Source organism: Dipodomys merriami, unplaced genomic scaffold (genome assembly GCF_024711535.1).
Source record: "Dipodomys merriami isolate MVZ:Mamm:240054 unplaced genomic scaffold, mDipMer1.0.p SCAF_22, whole genome shotgun sequence".
NCBI classification, from domain to species: Eukaryota; Metazoa; Chordata; class Mammalia; order Rodentia; family Heteromyidae; genus Dipodomys; species Dipodomys merriami.
The window spans coordinates 8,491,644-8,516,590 of record NW_027203604.1 but is presented as its reverse complement, the minus strand read 5'-3'; the positions used below and the strand labels follow the sequence as shown (position 1 = coordinate 8,516,590).

The 24,947-nt window shown below is 41.6% G+C and overlaps 1 protein-coding gene across 1 annotated transcript in view; it reads left to right on the top strand.

The window, feature by feature from the left end:
- Iars1 (isoleucyl-tRNA synthetase 1) overlaps positions 1-24,947 on the top strand; it is a 76,525-nt gene that overhangs the window by 31,130 nt on the left and 20,448 nt on the right. Inside the window, exons 14-27 of the mRNA XM_070033262.1 lie at positions 655-781; positions 3,056-3,129; positions 4,086-4,280; positions 5,891-5,977; positions 8,290-8,373; positions 9,488-9,632; positions 12,457-12,577; positions 14,730-14,821; positions 16,959-17,036; positions 18,535-18,656; positions 19,077-19,179; positions 19,412-19,495; positions 21,162-21,336; positions 22,168-22,280. Of these exons, the coding sequence (XP_069889363.1) occupies positions 655-781; positions 3,056-3,129; positions 4,086-4,280; positions 5,891-5,977; positions 8,290-8,373; positions 9,488-9,632; positions 12,457-12,577; positions 14,730-14,821; positions 16,959-17,036; positions 18,535-18,656; positions 19,077-19,179; positions 19,412-19,495; positions 21,162-21,336; positions 22,168-22,280 (1,600 nt within the window). The remainder of the gene's footprint in view (positions 1-654; positions 782-3,055; positions 3,130-4,085; positions 4,281-5,890; positions 5,978-8,289; positions 8,374-9,487; positions 9,633-12,456; positions 12,578-14,729; positions 14,822-16,958; positions 17,037-18,534; positions 18,657-19,076; positions 19,180-19,411; positions 19,496-21,161; positions 21,337-22,167; positions 22,281-24,947) is intronic.

Here is a 24,947-nt window from a genome sequence, read left to right as displayed (position 1 = left end):
GCCAGATGCTGGTGGCTCACACCTGTAATCCTAGCTTCTCAGGAGGCTGAGATCTGAGGATCACAGTTCAAAGCCAGCCCAGGCAGAAAAGTCATCTTATCTCCAATTAACCACCAGAAAACCAGAAAAGGCACTGTGGCTCAAGTGGTAGAGTGCTCACCTTGAGCTGAAGAATTCAGGGACAGCACCCAGGCCCAGAGTTCAAGCCCCATAACCAACCAAAAAAAAAGAGAGAAGAAGAGAATAACTTGAGAGCCTTGGTGTGCTCTGACTCATTCCTATGTTTAGGAAGGATCATATGGAGCCAAACCTCTAGGGATTAGGAGCTTTCTTCTGTCAGAAGCAATAATACTGGGAATGGGAGGGATGGCAGAGAAGGAGAGACAGCAAAGACAGGTGAGAAACCGCAAGCTGAGGAAATTGCCTTATTACTGGATCTTGAGCTGAGAGTAAGGTGGAGAGGTGAGTGTGGCAGGCATGTATGCTAAGAATCAGTGGTGACAGCACAGATGGTTGCATGTACTGAAGACATATCCAGAAGACATGTTTCTCGCAGTGAGCTCAGCATTTCTAGAGTGTTCAGTCCACAAAGAATTGCACATAGGCTTTTGTCTTATTTAGGTTCTTACGTAATTGATAATCTGTTTATGGCAGGGTCCCAGAGTTTGTGAGAGAAAAACGGTTTGGAAATTGGCTAAAAGATGCACATGACTGGGCAATTTCCAGAAACAGATACTGGGGCACCCCCATCCCATTGTGGGTCAGTGAAGACTTGAAGGAGGTGAGGTAGCATCATATGTCTTTATGTTCACTTTTGCTACTTCGTGGTTTATGAATGTGGTATAAAAATACGGCTTTTTTTTTCTGCTGCTGCTTTCTTATTGTTTTGTTTTATTTCCTTATGTTTTGTTTTATTTCCTCGTGGGATGATATAAGAATCTAGTTTTAGAGGTTTAATGTTTATTTTAAATTTTATTTTAATTTTATTTGACCAGGTTCCAGTAGATCAAGCCTGTAATTCTTGCTGTTCAAGAGGCTAAGATCTGAAAATTGAAGTTTGAAGCCAGCTGGGCAGATTTGTGAGACCCTTAGCAGAAAGGGTGTTATGGCTCAAATAGTAGAATGTTAGCCTTGTGTTTAAAAAAAAAAACAAAACTTAGGGACAGCACACAGGTACTGAGTTAACGACCCCCAGGAGTGGAACCAAAAAAAAAGAAAAATTCAGTTGGTAGCCAATTGTTAGTCACTCATGTCTAATCCTGGCTAGTCTGGAGGCTGAAATCTGAGGGTCATGGCTTATAGCCAGCTAGGCAAGAAAGTCTGTGATACTCATATCTCCAACTAAATACCAAAAAGCTGAAAGTAGAATTGTGTCTTAAGTGGTAGAGTGCCAGCCTTGAGGGAAAAAGCTAGTGGATACTGCCCAGGCACTGAGTTCAAGTGCCAATATCAACACCTGCCCACGCACACACACGTATACACAGTGTTTTTGTGTGTTTTTCTCAGGGAAATCCCCATTGTTTACTTCTTGTGTTGTATTGATTTCTCTTGATGTCCTCTTAATCACTGTAGCATTAACCTAAGGTTAAAGGAAAACTTGGCGATTTTTTTTTTAAGTTAAACAATGCATGGCAGATCTTTAACTTCTAATTTTGTGATGTGTGTGTGTGTGTGTGTGTGTGTGTGTGTGTGTGTGTGTATAAATAGATGATAGATAATCATGCATGCATACTTCCATGGTAGAGCTTTCTGTGTAGTACCAAGCTTTGCAGCAATAATAAGCAATAGTACCCCAGAGATTAGTAGATTATGACAGAGGGCAGGAGCACCTGTAGGTAGCAGAAGCCCTTCCTGGCTGAAAGCCACAGCCATTCCTGCTGGTACAGCTCCTGTCAGATGATCATCACATTCTAGGTGCCAAAGCCTCTCCTCTAAGCTCTTTACCCAGATACAATCCTGATTTTTTTTGTTGTGATCTAGTATATAATTTAGTTCTAGAATTATCTTTGAATTCCAGTTAAAGAGCCAGATTCAGAGATCAGAAAGAAACTAAGTTACCTTAGAATAAACTTCAGGTTGTTTTTGGCAGAGATTTGCATATAGTAAATCCTTCAAAAATACCTATTCATCTATGCACCAGTGGCTCAAGCCTGTCATCCTAGCTACTGAGAAAGCTAATCTTGAGAATCTTAGTTTGAAGCCAGCCCAGACAGAAAGATTTGAAAGACCCTTATCTTTAGCAAAATGCTGGACTGGGGATATGAGTCAAGTGATAGAGCATCATCTATGAGTAAAAAAGCCAAAAGAGAACTCAGGAGTACCAGCATATACGTACACATGTACACACACACACACACACACACACACACACACACACACACACACACACACGCCATGACTATGAATATTTAACACACACACACACACACACACACACACGCCATGACTATGAATATTTAAAATTCTCTGTAGTAGGAGTCAAGTGATAGAGCATCATCTATAAGTAAAAAAGCCAAAAGAGGACTCAGGACCCTGAGTTCAAACACCAGTACCAACACACATGCACACATGCCATGACTGAATATTTAAAATTCTCTGTATGTAGGAACCTTCTGGTACAGGTATGGGTAACAAAGTAGCAAAATCAGCATTTGCTGGGGGGTGGGGGAGGAGGGTTGGGGGCGGGGGAAGGGGAAACAAAGGAGGAGGCTACAATGCTTGATAAGAAGTGTACTCATTATCTTGCCATGTAATTGTAACCCTTCTGTACAGTATTTTCACAATTAAAAAAAAAAAGAAAAATTAGCATTTGCCTTTTCCATGTCCTTCAGCCCAGACTAAGGTTTGGTTTTGGCTTTTTGGCAGTACTGGAGTTTGAACTCAGAATTTTGCACTTGTTGAACAGGTAACTCTACTACTTGAGCCATGTTTATAGTTCTTAATGAACTTCTAAAGAAAATCAGAGATTTCTTAAACTAAACATGAGTCTCATTTATATGAATTAACTCAGCATGATCTCTGGCACTAAGGAACTCCTGTTCTTCACTTTTCATAGGTAGTTTGCATTGGATCCGTGGCAGAACTTGAAGAACTGTCAGGAGTAAAGATCTCAGATCTCCACCGAGAGAGGTTAGTTTTTGAATGCTTGAATTACTTCAGTCCTGTCATCCTCCTGTTACCACACAGTCTGTAGTGCATTGCAGGTATACCTGTAAAACACTAGTTTATTAATTACTTTGTTGATAGTTCATGTCAAGCTGAGATAAGTTGCCCTCTCTCTTTGATTAAAACATCAGGTGACTTTGGTGTATGACTGGACACTCCTGATGCTCCCTGAAAGCTTTTTTTCTTTTTAATTTAATTTTTAATTGTTATTATAAAGGTAATGTACAAAGATAAAGAGTACATTTCTTTTTGGATGTCACCCCTTTGTTTTTCCCTCTCATTCCCACCTACAGTTATATAGTTCATTTTCTCTGAAAGCTTTTAAGAACTGCTATTTCAGTCTGTAAATGCACATAGTTCTTGCATTATTTATTCATAGTATGTGTTCTTTGAAAATTGTGCTATGATACAAACATCCTAGAGCATGCTTCACAAACTTAGAGCAATCTTTCTTCAACATAGTCAACTTCTAGATGGCATCAAGACACATGTTAAACATAAGCTGTAAATGGGTGCCAGTAGCATAATAGAGCATATTACTTTTTAACATAGGAATCAAACCATGCATAAAGTAAATATTTAAGTCTGTTACAGTCTTTGTTATTATGTACTATAGACTTTGCATATTTATATGTACTATACAGTACTTTTATACATCTTGTAGCTTTAGTAGGTTTGTGTACTTCACAAACTAGTGAATGATACATTGTGCTATATAGTTTTAGGACTACAACAGTGTCACTAAGTGACAGGATTTCTATAGCTACATTATGATCTTATGAGATTACTTGTATACATCGTCCTCATTGACCAAAATATTGTACATAACTGCAATCTTGTCAGTGCTTTGTGATTCCTACTGATGCTTAAACTGCAAGTTCCATTGTGCCTAACTTAAAGTTGCAACTTTTGTTTGTTAGCATTGACCACCTGACTATTCCATCCCGTTGTGGGAAAGGCTCATTGCGGCGAATCTCTGAAGTATTTGACTGCTGGTTTGAGAGTGGAAGCATGCCCTATGCTCAAGTTCATTATCCATTTGAAAACAAGAAGGAGTTTGAAGATGCTTTTCCTGCAGATTTCATTGCTGAAGGCATTGACCAAACCAGAGGATGGTATGCCTGTTCTTCCTGCAAGTGTTCTGGTTGATTTTATTAAGCCAGTATTATTAAGCTGGGGCCAAGTCAGACTGTTATTCCCCCCTGCCTCAGACTGTTCATTAGTCCATTACTTAAATACTTCCATTATTAATGCTGCTTTGAGTAAAATTAAACAATTGATATTTTCTGCTTTTTCAACTTGTGTTAGTTAATGGATTCATGCTGTAGGGTTGTACCATGAGCTAGCTGTTTCCAGATTTCAACCCATTTATCCATAAGAACAGACTCTAGAAACAAATTCTGGGTTTTTAGGAAGAGCAGATGATTTTCTAGTGAGCTTGTTTCTCTAAGGAAAGATGAAGTGTTACATATTAAAATTTTACTGAGTCTTGTGACTTCTCTGTCCTTTTCCTATTCCTTTAGGACTGGCTGCCTCTTTGGAAACAGAGGGCTTTCTGGGCCTATAGTTATGTTAAGATTAAAGTCTAGTCTCCTCCCCATGGGTTCATGTTTCTTGTAGGATAGCATGAGAACACCACCCTAGATAATAATAAATAACATGGGTGTGAGCAATGCATAGTGCCTGACAAAGAAAAAAGTAGGTTGGTTGCTTTGTTTACTGATACTGAGGTTTATGCTCAGGGCTTTGTTTTGTACTTGGTCCACACTCCAAATAAAGGATTTTCTAGACTTCTGTAACATATGTAATATAGTCTTTAGACTTTTTGTTGTTGTTGTTGTCATTGTTTCGTTGTTGTTGTTGTTTGCATTGATACTAGAGCTTGAACCCAGAGCCTCAAGATCTTCCTTAGTTTTTTCCTCACAAGGCTGTCATTCTACCACTTGAGACTCACACTTCTGGCTTTTTGCTGGTTACTTTGAGATCAGAGACTCAGATTTCTATCTGCCCAAGCTGGCTTTGAACCAGGATCCTCAAGTCTCATCCTCTGAGTAGCTAGGATTATAGGTATGAACCACTAGCACCTAGCCAGTCTTTTTTTTTTTTTTTTGTGGGGCTTAAACTTTTGGCCTCAGCTCTTCAGTTCAAGGCTAGCACTCTACCACTTAAGCCACTGTGCCACTGCTGGAGATAAAAGTCTTTAGACTTTCCTGCCCAGGCTGGATTTTGAACTGCAATCCTCAGATGTCAGCCTCCTGAGTAGCTAGGATTACAGGAGTAAGCCACTGGTGCCCGGCCTAGCCAGTCTTTTGAGTTTTACTTGAATGTTTTTTACATATTTTCCATCAGAATGTCCCATATATACCAGCTGTTCTCAGCATGCATTTCTGGCCAGATCACTGGCTCCAAAGAAGTGAGGATTCCCCTCCTTTGGAGATCCTGGTAGCAGCAAGAGGGTCAGCATATCACTGTTTAAAGCAAATTTTGTTTTACAAACCAAAGACTCCTAATTTGATTGACCTGTGAATTTTATGCTTCTGTATTTCTTAGCCTATCCTAAATGATTCTGATGTACAATCAGAATAATTGCTTTATGTGATGATTATCAGAAAGTATAATGTATCAAATACAGGTTCAATCTAGTAAGCAATACTTTTTTTTTTTCCTGTGCTTCAATTTCTTTCTGGTTTTCCTGAGGTTTTTGTTTTGTTTTGTTTTTGTACAGGTTTTACACTCTGTTGGTGCTGGCCACAGCCCTCTTTGGACAACCACCTTTCAAGAATGTGATTGTAAATGGACTTGTCCTGGCAAGGTAAGTCTGTCTACTGTTCTCTGAAGTGACTAGTTCCAGCCCACATACTCTGCTCTTATCTCCCAGAAGTTTTCAAAACAACCATACTCTGGTTGCATTTAAGCCACATTTTCTTTCTTAAATAGAAGAATTTAGCTAAATTCCACCTCTAATCCTTCCCTTTCTCATCTGAGACTTTTTGTTTCTTTTCTTCTTTTTTTTGTCCAGTACTGGCATTTGAAGTCAGAGTTTATGCTTGCTTGAACCACACTCTAGCACCCTTCCTTTTTTTATTTTTTTACTTTATTTTATTTTTATTTTTTGGGTCCGGTTGTGGGGCCTGAACTCTGGGCCTGGATGCTGTCTCTCAGCTCTTCAGCTCAAGGCTAGCGCTCTACCACTTGGGCCACATCGCCATTTCCGGCTTTTTTCTTTTTGCTTATGTGGCGCTGAGGAATCGAACCCAGGGCCTCAGGCATGCAAGGCAAGCGCTCTACCACTGAGCCAACTTCCCAGCCCCCTTCCTTTTTTTAAAGACATAGTATCACTGTATAGTTTGGCTTCAAACTTGGAATCTTTATACTTGCCACATCCTTCCAAGTTATGGGATTAGAAGCCTACAGCACTACATCTGGTGCAAGATCCTCCTTTTTATTACCATTCCTGTGCGTGTGTCCACCTTTAATTTTCTGATTTCACATGTCCATTGTTTTCTAAAGAAGACTGTACATTGAGAATCAGAAGCAATGGAATGACTGACTCATAGTCAGGCAATGCTTATAACTTACTTAACTTGGCATTTTCCTGATAGGTCTTACTTACTCTGTCCATCATTCCTGAAATGTAGTGGGTTTTTTTTTGTTGTTGTTGTTGCTTGGGGATTTTTGTTTGTTTCTTGTTTTGCTTTGCTTTGTTTTGCTTTTGCCAGCCCCAGGGCTTCAACTCATGGCCTCAACACTAGCTCTGATTTTGTTGCTCAAGACTACCACTGTACCACTTGAGCCACCATTTCTGGGTTTTTGGTGGTTAATTAGAGATAAGAGTCTCATGGATTTTCCTGCCCAGGCTGGCTTTGATCTGTTATCCTCAGATCTCAGCCTCTTGAGTAGCTAGGGTTACAGGTATGAGACACTGGCACCTGACAAATAGGCAGTTTATACCTCTGAGTTCCAGAGGTATGAATATCAGGATCAGAGCTACTGAAAGTCAGGTCATACTCTACCCAGGCACTCAATACCATAAAAAATCTCTGTTAGTCTTTATAACATTATTTACCCCACATGAACCCTTGACACACCATTCCCAATCTCTAGTAACCTGTTCTCCATCTCTGTGATTTCATCATTTTAAGAATATTACATACCCATGGCTAGGCACTGGTGGCTCTTGCCTGTAATCCTAGATACTCAGGAGGCTGAGATCTGAAGATCCAGAATGAAAGTCAGCCAGCACAGGAAAAAGCCAGCAGTGGAGCTGTGGCTCATCTGGTAGAGTGATAGCCTTGAACACAAAAGCTTAGGGACAATGTCCAGGCCCTGAGTTCAAGCCCTAAGACTGGCACCAAAACAAGCCAACAACAATAAAATTAGACATCCAATATATAATTTTGGAGGATTAACCCTTTTCCATTCAGTGGAATTCCTCAGAGGTCTGGATGTTGCACATAGATATCAGAAAATCTTTTCAACTGGACATAGGTAGCTCGTGCCTGTAGTCCTTGTTGCACATGAGGCTGAGATCTAAGAATTAAGGTTCAAAGCCAGCCCAGGCAGAAAGTACACGGGACTTTTATCTTCAGTTAACTAGCAAAAAGCTTGATATGGGGCTGGATAGAGCACTAGCCTTGAATAAAAATGTCAAGTGAATGTGTGAGTGTGTGAGGCCCTTGAGTTCAAGCCCCAGTACCTCCATCAAAAAAAAAAACCTTTTTACATTTCACTTTTTTTGTTTTATTTTGTTTTGGGGTTCAAAGCCAGGGTCTCACACTTCCCAGCTTTCCACCACTGGAAGGCAATCTGGGTTCTTTGGTGATTGTGAAGAAAGTTATCATAAACATTTGTGTACATTTTTTTGTGAATGCTAAGTTTTCATTTTTCTTTGATAAATGCTAGGCATCTTCTCTAATCTACCCTAAAGCTTTATCCATAGATTTAATCATGGTATTTAGAGTCAACAAAGCTACCTTATTGTTGTGCCTTAACACTCACTAGTTGTATCTAAGTTAATGTAATTTAATACATACATGCATTTATGTATTTCTGCAAATAATCTGTGTTCATGTGGAAGGGTCACTTATTTAATTGTCTAATTGACATCTTCTTTTTCTTTTACAGTGATGGACAAAAAATGAGCAAAAGAAAAAAGAATTATCCAGATCCGATTATGATCATCCAGAAGTATGGTGCTGATGCGCTCAGGTACTAACCAGTACTTTGCCTTGCGACTGCTTTTCGCTTTTTATGACAGCATCTCTAATCCTACTAATCAAAATCTTAGATTTGTTTTTAACTATGGATCTATGTTATATGGAACGTTACATTGATATAGTTGCTAATTTTAAATCCTAAGCATAGTTTTTAAGGTATTTTCTAACCTAATAGTCTATTTGTGGAAGACTTACTCTAGATTTCATGAGCCATCTAAGGCATCCCTGGGCTTGCTCTATTATGCTTCCTTTCTAGATTCCTTATTGGTAGTAGAATTATCCCATTGTGCATTTTATTTTATTTTAGGGCACTATCCCTCAGTTCTTCAGCTCAAGCCTAGCGCTCTACCACTTGAGCCACAGTGCCACTTCTGGCTTTTTTCTTTTTGCTTATGTGGTGCTGAGGAATCGAACCCAGGGCCTCAGGCATGCAAGGCAAGCGCTCTACCTCTGAGCCACCTTCCCAGCCAAAGGATACCTTTATACAAGAATAAAAAATTAATATTGAAGAAGTTGCAGAACCATTTAGAAGAAGTTAGAGCCATTGTTTCAAGTAGCCATGATCATGAAATTACACATTCTTCGAGTTGAAAGGGACATAAACGTCATCTTTAGCATCCTTAAGTCCTAGGTAAAACTTATTCCCAGCCCCATAGCTTGTACCATCAGACACAGTCATGCATAGCCTAAGATCAGAGGCTGTTTTATTGCAAGGGCTGTCCTAGAGATGTATAGCAGCATCCTTGACCTCTGCTACCGACGTTCTAGACTGCACTCATTCTGGGTCAGCTGTTCCTGTTGAACCCATGTTCTCCTATGCCAGGAATATGACTAGTATCCATAGAACAGAGGAACTGGCTCATGGTAAGGATCTGACTAACCCTCCTCTTGCTCCTGCCATGTTTTGCTATGGGGTTCGATCTGGTTCTATCCTTTAATTTGTTAGGTGTCATACACAAAGTAAGAACTCTATGTGTTGCAAATTGTTTAGCATATTCACAAGCTTCCCATTTTGTAGAAAGTATATAGTTTAAATCTTGCCCTGTTAGTATGTCAATATTTGCTTTGCTATGGAACTTTCCTGCATGAAATATCTCCCTCTTCAGGTTATATCTGATTAATTCCCCTGTGGTGAGAGCAGAAAATCTCCGCTTTAAGGAGGAAGGTGTGCGGGACGTTCTGAAGGATGTATTGCTCCCCTGGTACAATGCATATCGTTTCTTCATCCAGAATGTCATGAGACTTCACAAGGTATGCACTACGATGAACTGTGGAGTTTTTTGTTTTATTTTATTTATGTCGGTTGTGGGGCTTGAATTCTGGGCCTGGGTGCTGTCCCTCAGCTCTTCAGCTTAAGGCTAACACTCTACCTCTTGAGCCACAGTGCCACTTCTGGCTTTTTCTGTTTATGTGGTACTGAGGAATCAAACCCAGGGCCTCATGCATGCGAGGCAAACAGCCTGTACCACTGAGCCACCTTCCCAGCCCAGTGGACTGTGTTTTGGCTGAGCCATGAGATGAAGCTCAGTGTAGGTCCTCACGGCCACATTTTTCTACTGTCCACAGATGGGGAGCCCTGGAAGCCATACACCAAGTTGGTACAGCTGTATGGGGTCCTGTGTGTCTCATAGAGGAGACATGAACCTTCTCCAAAGAAGAGGTTGTGTCAGTTGGGCACTGGTAGCTCACTCCTGTAATCCTAGCAACACAGATGCCTGAGATCTGATGGTTGTGGTTCATAGCTAGTCAGAGCAGGAAAGTCTGTGAGACCAATTAACCACCAGAAAACCAGAACTGGCACTGTGGCTTAAAGTGTTAAGAGGCTAGCCTTAAGCAAAAGGGCTCAGGGACAGCGCTCAGGTTCTGAGTTTAAAGCCCCATGCTGACAAAAAAAAAAAAGAAGAAGAAGAAGAGTAATATCACATATTTGGTTCATCAGTCAGCTCTGGTTTGCAAGCATTCCACGTTAAGTGACATTCCTTCCCCTCAGGGAACCAATGGGATGTAAAACTGGGGGAGAAATTATAAGAATTAGCTACTAGAACCGGGTGCTGGTAGCTCATGCCTGTAATTCCAGCTACTCAGGAGGCTGAGATCTAAGGATCACAGATCAAAGCCAATCCAGGCAGAAATATTCCTGAAGACTCTTTAACTCCTTATCCAGCAAAAGGTCAGAAGTAAGGGTGTAGGTCAAGCTGTAAAACGCCAGGCTTGAATGGGAAAAAAAAACAAAAAAAACAAGCAAGAACATGAGGCCCTGAGTTCAAGCTCCAGTACCACAGCAACAAAAGTCTATCAAGAGTAAGCACCTGAATGAAGGGTAGAGACAGAGCCTGGAATAGGGTCACCTGTGTGAGAGGGTGGTCAGGGAAGACCACTCTAGATTGGCATTGGTTTGTGACAGCAGTTCTAGATAGGTTGTTAAGATAGAAAATGCCAGTTGTGTCCTTCAGAGTGGTGATCTCTGCCCATCCAGGAAACCCATGCTGAGAAGTTCTTGGGCTCAGGCCCATCCTCTGTCCTGAGTTGGCCATTGCTAGGGCCCATCATCTTTATCACCAATACATGTTCCTTTGTGTGCATTAAGACTAAGGTGGTGTTAGCTCCAAGCCCGCTCATCCTGTTATCCCACTATTTAACAACAGAATTTGTAGTAACTGTTCTATTTAGTGCGTGTGTGATTTTCCTCTGTATTTAGTCCAACTTCTGCTAGTAAGGGCACCCTGGGCCTCCCAGTCATGCTTTTCCCTGGTAACTAAAAAAGACAAACATGTTAGCTGTTCTTCTCTTTGTAACCCTTCCACCTTTTCTGCATGTGATCCTGCCAAGTAGGGAAGACAATCCTTAGAAGACAGGTGTGCTCTACAAATGATGGTGTGGAATTAAACAAAAAAGCAATACTGCTGCCCATGGTGGGGGTCCCTACCAGGAACATTAAGAAGACATAAACTGCCGGGCGCTGGTGGCTCACACCTGTAACCCTAGCTACTCAGGAGGCTGAGATCTGAGGACCGTGGTTCAAAGCCAGCCCAGGCAGGAAAGTCCATGAGACCCTTATCTCCAATAACCACTCAGAAAACCTGAAGTGGCACAGTGGGTCAGGTGGAAGAGCTCTAGCCTTGAGCTGAAAAGCTAAGGGACAGCACCCAGGCCCAGAGTTCAAGCCCCAAGACCGACAAAAAAAAAAAAGACATAAACTGAGCATTGGTGGCTACTTGGAAGGCTGAGATCTGAGGATCAAGATTCCAAGCCAGCCTGAACATGAAAGTCTATTACTCTTACCTCCAGTTAACTACAAAAAAGCCAACAGTGGAGTTGTAGATCAAGTAGTACAAGCACTAGCCTTGAGCAAAAATACCTGTGACAGCACTCAGGCCCTCCAAGCCCCAAGATTGCCACAAAAATAAAGACATAGACTGCAACCTACCATAAGACACTTAATTCTGGGGAGAAATTCTATTACCTCTGCCCTGATGGTGCTGGTGCTACATGAAAACCAGACCATGAAGGGAGTTGAGCTTTCAGAGCAGAGATAGGTAAAAAGGCCTGTAGCATCAAGAAAGATAAGTGCAGAGTAGAAAGAAATCAAGTCCTACACAGTATTTTCAAATATCAATTTAGAACCACTCCTTTATTTTTTTTTTCTGTCATGGGGCTTGAACTCAGAACCTAGGCACTGTCCCTGAGCTGTTTATCTCAAGCCTAGTGCTCTACCACTTTGAGCCACAATTCTACATCTGGTTTTTAAATGGTTCATTGGAGAAGAATCTCACAGGTCTTTTCTGTCCAGACTGGCTTTGAACTACGATCCTCATATCCTTAGCCTCTTGTGTAACTAGTATTACAGTTATGAGCCACTGGCACCCAGCTTTAGAGCCACTCTTTAGTGCAGTAGTATAAGAGTTTTTTCACTTATTACCATACTTAATTTAAGACATTATGTCCCAAATTAGTACTTGTCTTGGAAATAGTACTAAATATCAGAAGTTTAGGCTGCAAACACAGATTTTGTGCTGTTTCTTTTCCATTTTAGTGATGGAATTTCCCCCCAGGCAATTAATTTTTCCATTTTTAGGAGGAAGAAATAGAATTCCTTTACAATGAGAACACAGTTAAAGAAAGCCCTAACATCACAGACCGATGGATCCTATCCTTCATGCAGTCACTCATAGGGTTCTTTGAGACTGAAATGGCAGGTAAGTTTCTCTCAGCCTCTTCTCCCATGGATAAGAACTGTTTATTCTTTTTGTAAGTGTCTTCTGGGTACTTGCCATTTTGTTAAGGCATATAGAAAGGTTTGTTTCAGAGGCCTTGGGTACCTGTATGAGGAGACCGGCAACCTCATGTCCCCTACCGAAGAGTAGAGGCTTTATTGTTAGCCATGCATTCAAAACTAGCTTTACTGGGCTGGAAATGTAGCTTCGTGGTAGAGTGCTTGCCTAGCATGCATGAAGCCCTGGGTTTGATTCCTCAGTACCACATAAACAGAAAAGGCTGGAGTGGCACTGTGGCTTCAAGTGGTTGAGCTCAAGCCCCAGGACTGGCAAAAAAAAAAAAGACAAAAACTAGCTTTACCACTCACCTGAGGGTTGACTCCGTTCTTTGAGCCTCAGAAACGGACTCAGTGTATTCATTATTAGTACAGTTAAGAATTATTGTTAGCTCTGTACATTACCTTTATAATAACAATAAAAATAATAAATTATTGTTAGGTCTATTTTCATTGTTAAATACAATAATCCTTGAGCCAAGCACTTGAGCTCACACCTGTAATCCTAGTACTAAGAAGGCTGGAATCTGAGGATTCTGGTTCAAAGCCAGCCTGAGCAAGCAAATCCAAGAGACTCTTAGAATCTCCAGTTAACCAACAAAATGCCAGAACTGGAGTTTTGGCTCAAGTGGTAAAGTACCAACCTTAGTGGAAAAAGCTAAGCAAGAGTATGAGGCCCTGAGTTCAAGCCCTTCTAACTGCACAAAAATAAAAAATAAAAATAGTCCCGCTACATAAAAATATAAAAATTGGAATAGCCATAATTATATAGATTTTTCCCCATATTTCTGCTAAGTAGCAACATTTAGTTTGGTTTTGTACAAGGCTGGGAAAGTACATTATATTTGTGATAGACACAGCCTGAGTACAGAAACTATTTTCTCAGATAACTCAGAGTTTCTCGTAAGTAGAAAGGCAGATACCCATCAACACAGTGAGGGCAACAAGTGTGTGATCTCTGTGCACCCCAGGAAAATTAACCTGTCTTTCCTGTACCCTGTTTGACAGCACCCTCTGGTCAGAGCAAGAGACCTGTAGTTAGTCTGCCACTCCCTTCTTCCCACCACCCCCCCCAGGACTTGGAGTCTCTGATAATACTACAAGTGTCACAAAAATGTGATCACCGCACTAAACATGCATAAAGATCACAAAAACCAAGAGACTGTTGGTTCTATTAATATAATGGAGATGGAAGCCACTACAAGGCTGACTTCTGCCAGGGAACAATGGTGCTGGAAGCATGCCGCCTCTCCCCACACACTCAGGCATTGTACAAGTGGAGGGAAACAGGATTATTGCACCAGGCTCCTGCCATCTTTCATCACCAGTTGCCAATTCTTTCATGAAGCTGGATCTGGAAAGTAACCCAACCTGAGCCAGTCTACCTAGGAATTAGAGTTCACTAGTTACATGAGTGGTTCATATGCAAGAAGGCAAGCATACTACATTTAGAACCCAACCTGGCCAGCATAACCTCCATGCCCATGGCTCTCACATCTGGAAGAACAAGGAGATCCTGTCTCATAGAGTTGTGATTGCATCATTTAGTGACTATTGGTGGCCCTAGTTAGCTGCCCATTATGTATGAGGCTCATTTATTCTCTTAAGAGTTGAACCCATGTCAGATACTAGTAGCTTACACCTATAATCTTAGCTATTCAGTAGGTTGAAATCTGAAGATTAAGACACTCTTTATTTCTAGTTAACCAGCAAAAGCCACAAATGGAGCTTGGCTCAAGTGGTAGAGTGCCAGCCTTAAGAGAAAAAACTTAGGTATAACATACTCAAGCCAAGTTCAAACTCCAATGCCAGCACAAAACAAAACAAAAGAGTTGAACCCTGAACTTCCGAGAATCTTAAGCTTCCAAGAAAGTGAAAAGTATTTTGCACTCTTGAAATAATTTAGGATATATAGTACATCCTTTATGGATTAGCCATTTGTGTTTCCTTCAGTCTGACTCTCGTCTCCTTAATGCATGAAGACCCTGCCTATTAGAGGCTGCTTGTTCTTTATTGTGTCCATCCCTCTACCCCAAGGCCTGGCCTAGGTTGCCTGAGTTTGATTCTCTTACTTGTAGCTTACAGGCTTTATACTGTAGTGCCTCGCCTGGTCAAGTTTGTGGATACTCTCACCAATTGGTATGTCAGAATGAACCGCAGAAGATTAAAGGTAAGTGCTGTTGGGTAAAGCTAAAAGTGCATGATGTTTGAGAGTTGAAAGAGCATGAGAACAGCCAAAGGAAATTGTCGGAAATTCTGGTTTTGAAGCTTTTTCTTTTCCTTTTATGTTGCATATTAACTGTAGTCATTGCCATTTGATAGGAACCTTTAAGAGTCATTTTGGGGGGGAAAAACGTCATTTTGTGTATTTTCATACGACAACTGTGGACATGTCATCTTAGGGGAAAAGCGGTGAGTCCCATGTAGGACTGAATAGAACAAATGTCTTGCAGTTGGATTTCTCAGGTGTAGCTGAGGTCTTGAGAGAGGCACTTCCTTGCTTCTACCTCCTAGAGAAACGGTGATTTATCAAGTGTTTGCTGTCCACAAAACTCTTCTTAGCTGTTGGGGATGTAGGATACATGAACACACATACATACGTGTGTATGTGTGTGTGTGTGTGTGTGTATTTAGGATACATGTATATTTCTGATAGATATGTAATATATGTGTATATTATATATTACTATATATTACATATTTATAATTAAGATACATGAGCCCATCTCATTACTTAACTCCATGTAAAGTAACAGTGGGAAACCAGGTACAGTAGCTCATTCCTACAATCCCAATTTATGTGAGGAGCATAGGTAGAAGGATCTACCAGGCTTGTAGGCCAGCCCTGGACACAAAACACTATCCCAAAAAAATAAATCAAGGGGCCAAACATGGTGATTCATGCCTGTAATCTTAGCTACCCAAGAGGCAGAGATTGAGAGAGTATGGTAGTTTGAGGGCAGTTCAGACAAAAAGTTATTAATGATTCATCTTAGTCAACACTGCTAGGAATAGTGGTACTTTGCCTGTCATCCTGACTACTTAGGAGGTAGAGGTAGAGGTTTGTGATGTGAAGTTGGCCCTGGACAAAAATGTGAGACCCCCCCACCCAAAAAATAACTAAAAGCAAAACAGGGCTGAATGTATGGCTCAAGTGGTAGAGTATTTGCCTAGCAGGTGCAAGGCCCTGCATTCACAACCCAGTACTACTTGAAGGGTAAATACACACACATACACACAAGAAAGAAAAGAAAAAACAGCTGTGGGGCTGGGAATGTAGTTTAGTAGTAGAGTTTTTGCCTAGAATGCATGAAGCCCTGGGTTTGATTCCCCAGTACCACATAAACAGAAAAGGCCAGAAGTGGCTCTGAGGCTCAAGTGATAGAGTGCTAGCCTTAAGCAAGAGAAGCTCAGGGAGCTTGATAGGAAATGTACTTATTACCTCTCTGTATAGTATCTTTACAATAATAAAATATTAAAAAAAAAAAAAAAAAAAAAGCTCAGGGACAGTGCCCAGGCCCTGAGTTCAAGCCCTAAGACTGGTAAGCCCTAAGACAGCTGTGGGAGCTGGGAAGGTGGCTCAGTGGTAGAGCGCTTGCCTTGCATGCAAGAGGCCCTGGGTTCGACTCCTCAGCACCACATAAGCAAAAAGAAAAAAGCCAGAAGTGGTGCTGTGGCTCAAGTGGTAGAGCGCTAGCATTGAGCTGAAGAGCTGAGGGACAGCACCCAGGCCCAGAGTTCAGACAATAAAGATCATCTTAATGAAGAGAAGCTGACATATGCCTCATGCCAACAAGGTTGGAAAAAAATAGGTGAATCCTAATCCAAGCCCATACTTTAGCAAGAAACATACGTATGCCTGCCCCTTCCTTGCCTCCCTTCTGACTTTCCTTGAGGCCCCTCTGAGCAACTATGGAGCATGACCCCAAGCACTGGTAGTTGCCATTTCTTCTTGCTCTGGTCTCTTGCCTTGCCTGTTTGTTTAGCAGGATTTTTGTGCTGGTCCTGGGGCTTGAACTCAGTGCCTGTGTGCTGTCCCTGATTCTTTTTTTTCTGAAGTCTACCATTTGAGCCACAATTCCATCCACATATGGCTTTTTTGATGCTTAATTGTAGATAAAAGTCCACAAACTTGCCTGCCCAAACTAGCTTTGAACCATGATCCTCAGCTCTTAGCCTCCTGATTAGTTAGGGTTGCAGGTGTGAGCCACCAATGCCCGCCTTTGTGGGTTGCTTCTTTCTAATAAACATTTGTTTTATGGTAAGTGACTTTTTAGTAGTTGAATGATTGTCTTTTCAATTGCTAGGGTGAAAATGGGTTGGAAGATTGTGTCATGGCCCTGGAGACCTTGTTCAGTGTCCTACTTTCTCTGTGCAGACTGATGGTGAGATTGCTTGGCCCCTCCTGAACCACTGGGGCTGTGGGATACTTGCAGTGCCCTTTGGGTATAGTTCTCTATTCATCTATTTTGTATAGAAGTATTAAAACAGCTCAAACCTAGTTCCTTTTCAAAAATCCCACCAGCTTATACATATCAAATAAGGGCTTAAGAAATACAGATTCCTAATTTCCAGCAATATAGTCACATTCAGACAAGGATCTGTGCTTAGAAAGAAGTGGGTTCCATAATTATAAGTAACCAGAAGGTTCCTGAACTTACATATCTAACCATACAAGGATAACATTCTCAACTCAGCATGGCGGGAGGCAGGGGGGGCGGGTAGGGGGGTGGACATGCAAGCCAGGCACAGGTGGCTCACACCTGTAATCCTAGCTACTGATCTGAAGATTGCAGTTTGAAGCCAGCCCAGGTAGAAGAGTATCTGTGACTCTTAACCCCAATTATCCACCCTTCCCTCCCCACCAAAAATATGCATGCATAATTGGTGTTTTTTGGTGCCAATACCATGGCTTAAACTCAGGTCCTCAGCCAGCCACTGGTGGCTCATGCCTGTAATCCTAGCTATTCAGGAGGCTAAGATCTGAGGATCATAGTTTAAAGCCAGCCCGGGCAGGAAAGTCTATGAGACTCCTACTGCCAATATAACCACCAGAAAACTGGAAGTGGTGCTGTAGCTCAAGTGGTAGAGCACTAGCCTTGAGCTAAAGAGCTGAGGGACAGTGCTCAGGCCCAGAGTTTAAGCCCCACAACCTACAAAAAAAAAATTAAAAAAAAAAAACCCACTTAGGTCCTGGGTGCCCTTTAGCTTTTTTTTTCTGAAGGCTAGCTCTCTTTTTGATGGTTAATTGGAGGTGAATTTCATAGACTTTCCTGCCCCCTGGTAGCTTAACCCTGATCCTCAGATATCAGCCTCCAGAGTAGCAAGGATTACAAGTGTGAATCACTGGTACCTGGCTTGCAAGTAATAGTTTCAACAAGTTCCTGTCAGTCAAACTATTAACAAAATGAGAAACGAATTCCCTGTATCCTGTTCTGCTATGCCAGTATGATAAAAAGCTGTCTATTAATTCCATAACATTAACAGGAGAATTTGCCTCATACAGGTCTTGTGCCTTCCATTCCTAACCTCATACACCTGTGCCCTGTGAGGCAGGTAGTATTTTCCCCCAATTACAGATGAGGTTTCTAGGGTTTGACATTCAGTTCTTCACAAATATTGACTTCACTGGTACTTGGTCAGGAGATTCTAGTTTTTAGACATCCAGAAGTCTAGATACATTTGGATCCTCTCGCTGTAGCCCTACTACTGTTCTTAAATATGAAGTCATTTCCCTTTCAGAAAGCATGTTTGGTAATCTCACATCAGTGTCTACGTATCACTGTCATTCTCTAAAATGTTTACTTGCAGTTTCTCAGTATAAATGAGGTCAGCTGGTGATGTCTATATATAACTAACATGATGTCCTCTGTCCTCATACAGGCTCCCTATACTCCATTTCTCACTGAATTGATGTACCAGAATCTAAAGATGCTCATAGACCCTGCTTCTGTCCAGGACAAGGACACACTGAGTATTCACTACCTCATGCTGCCACATGTTCGGTAGGAATCAAATAGATAACCTTTATATAGGCCACAAGAAGAGGAGCTGCATGTAGGTGCCCAAGCCCTCAGGGAAGGAACACAGACAACAGACCCTTCCCTGCTCCAGCCCTTCCATGCACTTTATCCCACCAAAGCTGTTAGAGCCGCAGGATGCTGCCTGTATTAGCAGGTAGTAGGAGGGATTCTTGGGGGGAAGGGGAAGGGCAGGGAATAACAGAATCCTAGAGCACCTTGGAAGCTTACTATGTGTCCCCCAACTCAAGCCCAAGTGATATCCTTTCCCACATGCTCACCAGGAAATGTAGCCCAACCCATCCCGTCTTTAGTCTGACCTTTTTTTCATGTGGTGTAGACTGTTGTTTTGGAGTTTCACCTTTTGAGTCTCATCTCTTTTATATTCCTACCTCTACCAATCAGAGAGGAACTGATTGACAAGAAAACTGAGGGTGCCGTGTCTAGAATGCAATCTGTCATTGAACTTGGACGGGTGATCCGGGACCGCAAAACTATTCCAATAAAGGTTTGATTTTTTTTGTTATTGTTTTATAGAGACATAAATGATTATTTCTTAGGAATGCTTTGTTAATATACAGAACACCCAGCTATGAGTTTTTTTCCCTTTCTACAATGAGAGTAGTTTAGCTTAACAATAACAATAGGACTTGAGTTTCAGATAAACATTTCATATCCCATTTTTCTACCATTTGGAGGACTAGCTGCCTAGTGAACTTTTTTCTCCCCTTTCTTCCTAGTATCCTTTGAAAGAAATTATTGTTATCCATCAAGATCCAGAAGCTCTTAAAGATATCAAGTCTTTGGAGAAGTATATCATTGAGGTAAGGTAAACAATGTGTCTATATTGGTTCATCTTTAAAAAAAAAAACTTTTTAAGAGGATCATTTCGATATTCTGTGAAGTTAGTTTTTCTTTTTGCTTTTATTCTGATACTGGGTCTGGAACTCAGGGCCTAAGTGCTACACTTAGCTTTTTTTGTTCATGGCTAGCACTCACTGTACAATTCAAGCCACAGCTCTACTTCTAACTTTTTGGTGATAAAAGTCTCATGGACTTAACTGCTCGGACTAGCTTTGAACTACAAGCCTCAAATGTCAGCCTCCTGGGCCAGCCACCTGTGGCTCACACCTGTAATCCTAGCTACTCCAGAGATCTGAGCATCGCAGGTCAAAGCCAGCCTGGGCAGAAAGTCTGTGAGACTCTTATCTCCAATTAACTATCAGAAAACCAGAAGTGGCACTGTGGCCCAAGTGGTAAGCCAATTGCCTGAGCTGAAGAGCTGAGTGACAGTGCCCAGACCCAGAGTGCCCACAACTGACCAAAAAAAAAAAATCTCGGGGCTGGGAAGGTGGCTCAGTGGTAGAGCGCTTGCCTTGCATGCCTGAGGTTCTGGGTTCGATTCCTCAGCACCACATAAGCAAAAAGAAAAAAGCCTGAAGTGGCGCTGTGGCTCAAGTGGTAGAATGCTAGCCTTGAGCTGAAGAGCTGAGGGACAGCGCCCAGGCCCAGAGTTCAGGCCCCACGACCAGACCCAAAAAAAAAAATCTCAGCCTCCTGGTAGCTAGGATTGCAAAGGTGAGCCGCCAGTGCCTAGCTTGTTTTTTGAGATAGAGTTGCTTCCTGCACCTAGACCAAAATTGTCTTTATTTTGTGCTAAGAGACTTTTTTTTTGTTGTTAGTCATAGGGCTTGAACTTGGGCTGGGTGCTGTCCCTGAGCTTTTGATCAAGGCTAGTGGTCTAACACTATAAGCCACAACACCACTTCCAGTTTTCTGGTGGTTAATTGGAGATAAGACTCTCACTGATTTTCCTGCCCAGGCTGTCTTTGAACCATGATCCTTAGACCTCAGTCTCCTGAGTAAGTAGGATTACAGGTGTGAACCACTGGCATCTGGTAATGAGACTTTATACACATACATACACACACATACACCATACAACTAAGTAGTTCTTAAGTACATTTATAGAATTATATAGCTATTATCTCAAGTTTAGAACATTTTCAAGTATATCTTTTCCCCATAAAATTGACCATTCGCTAGCTGGGATGTAGCTTAGTCGCAAAGCACTTGACTAGGAAGTGTGAAGCCCTGATTTTGACTTATAACATCAACAAGTCAGCCTTTGGCAGCCATAACTTTTTCTGCTTCTCAATTTGCCTACTGTGAATGTTTCATATAAATGAAATCACAATTTATATAATCTGTTGTCCAACAGATTATATAAATAGTGACTTATTTCACTAGAGGTAGTGTCTTCATTTGCATAGTAACATGAATTAGTGCATAATTCCTTTATGGTGCTAAATAATACACCATTGTATGAATATGCCAGGTTGCGTTTACCCATGACAGTTGATGGACTTTGGGGCTGTCTCTGCTTTTTATCTAGTATGAGTAGTGCTGCTGTGGACAGTCACAAATACGTTTTTGTGTTAAGTGGTTTCATTTCTCACATTTTTATTTTCTCTTTTGTACTACCTCTAGGAACTGAATGTTCGAAAAGTTACACTATCTACTGATAAAAACAAATACGGCATTCGACTAAGGGCAGAACCAGATCACATGGTCCTTGGGAAACGTCTAAAGGGGGCCTTTAAATCAGTGATGATGGCCATCAAGCAGCTGAGCAGTGAGGCGCTGGAGGAGTTCCAGAAGAGTGGTAGGTATCTGCTCACACAGAGCCCATTTAGGTCCGGGCCAAGGGATAATTCATATGGTGGCTCTTGTTACACATGTATCATCACATCCTTTCTATAAATAAAAACTTTTTCCTGTAGCCAGGCTATAGTGGTCATACTTATAATCTTTAGGAGGCTGAGGTCTAAGAATTGTGCTTTGAAGCCAACCTGGGCAGGAAAGTCCATGAGACATTTGTCTTAGTTAGCCACCAAAAAATCCCGAAGTGGAGCTGTGGCTCAAGTGGACAAAAGCTCAGGGACAGCATCCAGGCCCTGAGTTCAATCCTCAGGACTAGGACACACTTACACAAGATTATTCTTATCATTTACAGAAAAGATAAATATGACCCCTAGCCCACCACACACATCCATCTAACAAACAGGTGCCCACCCTATGCCATTGAATATCTAGCATAATTAGTGATAATGTACTGTTAAAATTCTGGCTTCTGAAGCTGAACACAGTGGCTCATACCCATAATATCATCCATTTGAAAGGCAGAGATTACAAAGATCTTAGTTCACAGTAAGCCCAGGCAGAAATTAGCAAGACACATCAAACTGGCCATGGTGACACAAGCCTGTCATCCCATGTACGTGGGAGGCTCTAGCTGGGAGGATATGTCAGAAGCCAGCTCCTGGCCCTTATCTTGAAAAAATGAACACACAAAAGGACTGGGGTATATAGGTTAGATGATAGAACATAGGCCCTGAGTTCCACCCCTAATACCACCAAAAATGGCGTATATAATACAATACCACTGGTAGAGAGGTGCTTGAAGAGGAGCTCATGGTGTCTGCTTTTCCTATAGGAAGCATTGTTGTGGAAGGCCATGAATTACATGAAGAAGACATTCGCCTCATGTATACCTTTGACCAAAGCACAGGTGGGATTGCACAATTTGAAGCACATTCGGATGCTCAGGTATTGTACTAATTCCAGACAGTTTTTACCATGAGATGAGAACATGAGGAAGTGTTTTGCCTTTCCAAACTATTGATAGTTTGTCTCAAGATAAATAAAGCAGTTATTCATTTAATATTGGTTCTATTTAACTTCTCTATGATAGGCTTTAATATATGCATTTTTTAAGCAAATGTTTAATCATATGATTTTGCCTGACTAATGATTGTCTTGAGTGTTAGTTTGCACAGTAAACAAGTCCGTCCTGGACACAGCAAAATAAGCCAGACTGTTAATATTCTCCCTGAGTTATCAGTTAGAAATAAATTCAGAGAAGGCAGTGTTTGAAAATTAGAATTAGTTATTAATTATGGTTGTGAGGAAATGTTCAAGAAAGAGATTGAACAGACTGTTGCAGGTTCTGGAATATTTTTGGTTCAGATGGGACACAATGTCTCCCTCCAGTCAGTATGACCAGACATCTAAAAGCAGGAAGTTTATCTGGGTAGGATTTGGTTATTGGTAGAGTCTTGCTGTGCTTACTTGTTACGTGCAGGGGGAAGTGGGAGTGTCTCCATGGATTGAAGGGGAACTTCCTCAAGCCTTCGCACAGAGATTTGAGTTGGATGTGTACAGAACTCCACAAAGGGAGGGAAAGGCTTTAATCAGCAGTGAAAGCAGGCAGTCCTCCTTAATCACAATATATTCCAGGGACCTCAAAAGTTGTCTCTGTTTAAAGAAATTTATTCAGTGCTCTTTTGAAGCCTTTGAGTTTCTTTTCTTTTTCTTGGAAGTGGCACTGTGGTTCAAGTGGTAGAGCGCTCACCTTGAGCTGAAGAGCTCAAGGACAGTACCCAGGCACAGAGTTCAAGACCAATGACCGACAAAAAATATATATATCAGGTTCTTTTTCTTTCTCTTTTGGGGGGATGCAATCCTGAGGTTGGAACTCAAGGCCTAAGCACTTTCCCTGATCTTTATTACTCAAGGCTAGCACTCTATCACTTGAGCCACACCTCCACATCTCATTTTTTGTTAGTAAACTGGAAGTAAGAGTCCCTTGGATTTGTCTGTCCTTACTGGCTTTGAACCTGGATCTTCAAATAAAATTACATTCATGAGCCATCAGCACCCAGTAGCTTTGAATCTCTTTAGCAGTTCACATGCTGTAGTAGGCAGGATTTTTGTTGTTTTTGTTTTTTTGTTTTTGTTTTTGTTTTTTTTTTAATTTTTGGGTCCGGTTGTGGGGCCTGAACTCTGGGCCTGGGTGCTGTCCCTCAGCTCTTCAGCTCAAGGCTAGCACTCTACCGCTTGAGCTACAGTGCCACTTCCAGCTTTTTTCTTTTTGCTTATGTGGTGCTGAGGAATCAAACCCAGGGCCTCAGGCATGCAAGGCAAGCACTCTACCACTGAGCCACCTTCCCAGCCCCTAGGCAGGATTTTTGTAACTGCCTCCTATGCCTATGGGAAGTGAGATTAAGTTTCTGAATTTGCTAAAAGGATTTGCTCATAGGGTTGTGCCTGATTGACAAAGATTATGTCAATTTGTGTGTCTACCATTATTGGAGTTTAAACTCAGAACCTGGGTACTGTGCCTTAGTTTTTTAGCTCAAGGCTGTCATTCTGCCACTTGAGTTGCTGCTTCACTTCTGATTTTTTGGTGAATATTATTTCAATAATATTCAAAATTAATAGTCAACAATGTTATTTCAGAATATCTGAGATACAAAAAGTAAGTAGATTGGCACATAGTAAACATTTTAAACTGAGTCACATAGTAGTCCATTTTAGAATTAATGTCTTGAATCATACTGGCGAATCAAAGAATCAGCAGGTTATGGAGCAAGAAAAATTACTAGAAGTTGGCTGCTTTGAGACTTTCAGTCTGTGGTGTGGTAAAGCTCTAGGGGCACATGACGGTCTTTTTTTTTTTTTTTTGCCAGTCCTGGGGCTTGAACTCAGGCCCTGGGCACTGTCCCCTTACCTTCTTTTGCTCAAGGCTAACACTCTACCATTTGAAGCCACAGCACCACTTCCGGCTTTTTCTTTTTATGTGGTACTGAGGAATTGAACCCAGGGCTTCATGCATGCTAGGCTAGCACTCTTCTACTAAGCCACATTTCCAGCCCACCATCTTCTTAATTTTTAGAAGAGTGGGTATTTTCACTGGGCACCAGTAGCTCATACCTGCAATCCTAGCTACTCAGGAGGCTGAGATCTGAGGATCATGGTTCAAAGCCAGCCAGTATAGCAAAGTCTATGAGACTCATCTCCAATTAACCACCAGAAAATCAGAAGTGGTACTGTGGCTCAAAGTAGTAAAATGCTAGCCTTGAGCATAAAAGCTCAGCTCAAGGGGCTGGGAAGGTGGCTCAGTGGTAGAGCACTTGCCTTGCATGCATGAGGCCCTGGGTTCGATTCCTCAGCACCACATAAGCAAAAAGAAAAAAGCTGAAAGTGGCGCTGTGGCTCAAGTGGTCGAGTGCTAGCCTTGAGCTGAAGAGCTGAGGGACAGCGCCCAGGCCGAGTTCAGGCCCCACGACCGGACCCAGAAAAAATTTAAAAAAAAAATAAAGCTCAGCTCAAGTCTTGAGTTCAAGCCCCTTGACCAACAACAAAAAAGAGTAGTTTTTTTTCATAGACCAAAGACAGTTGTATGCCAAGCTTTGTCTCAGGGCACCTTACAAA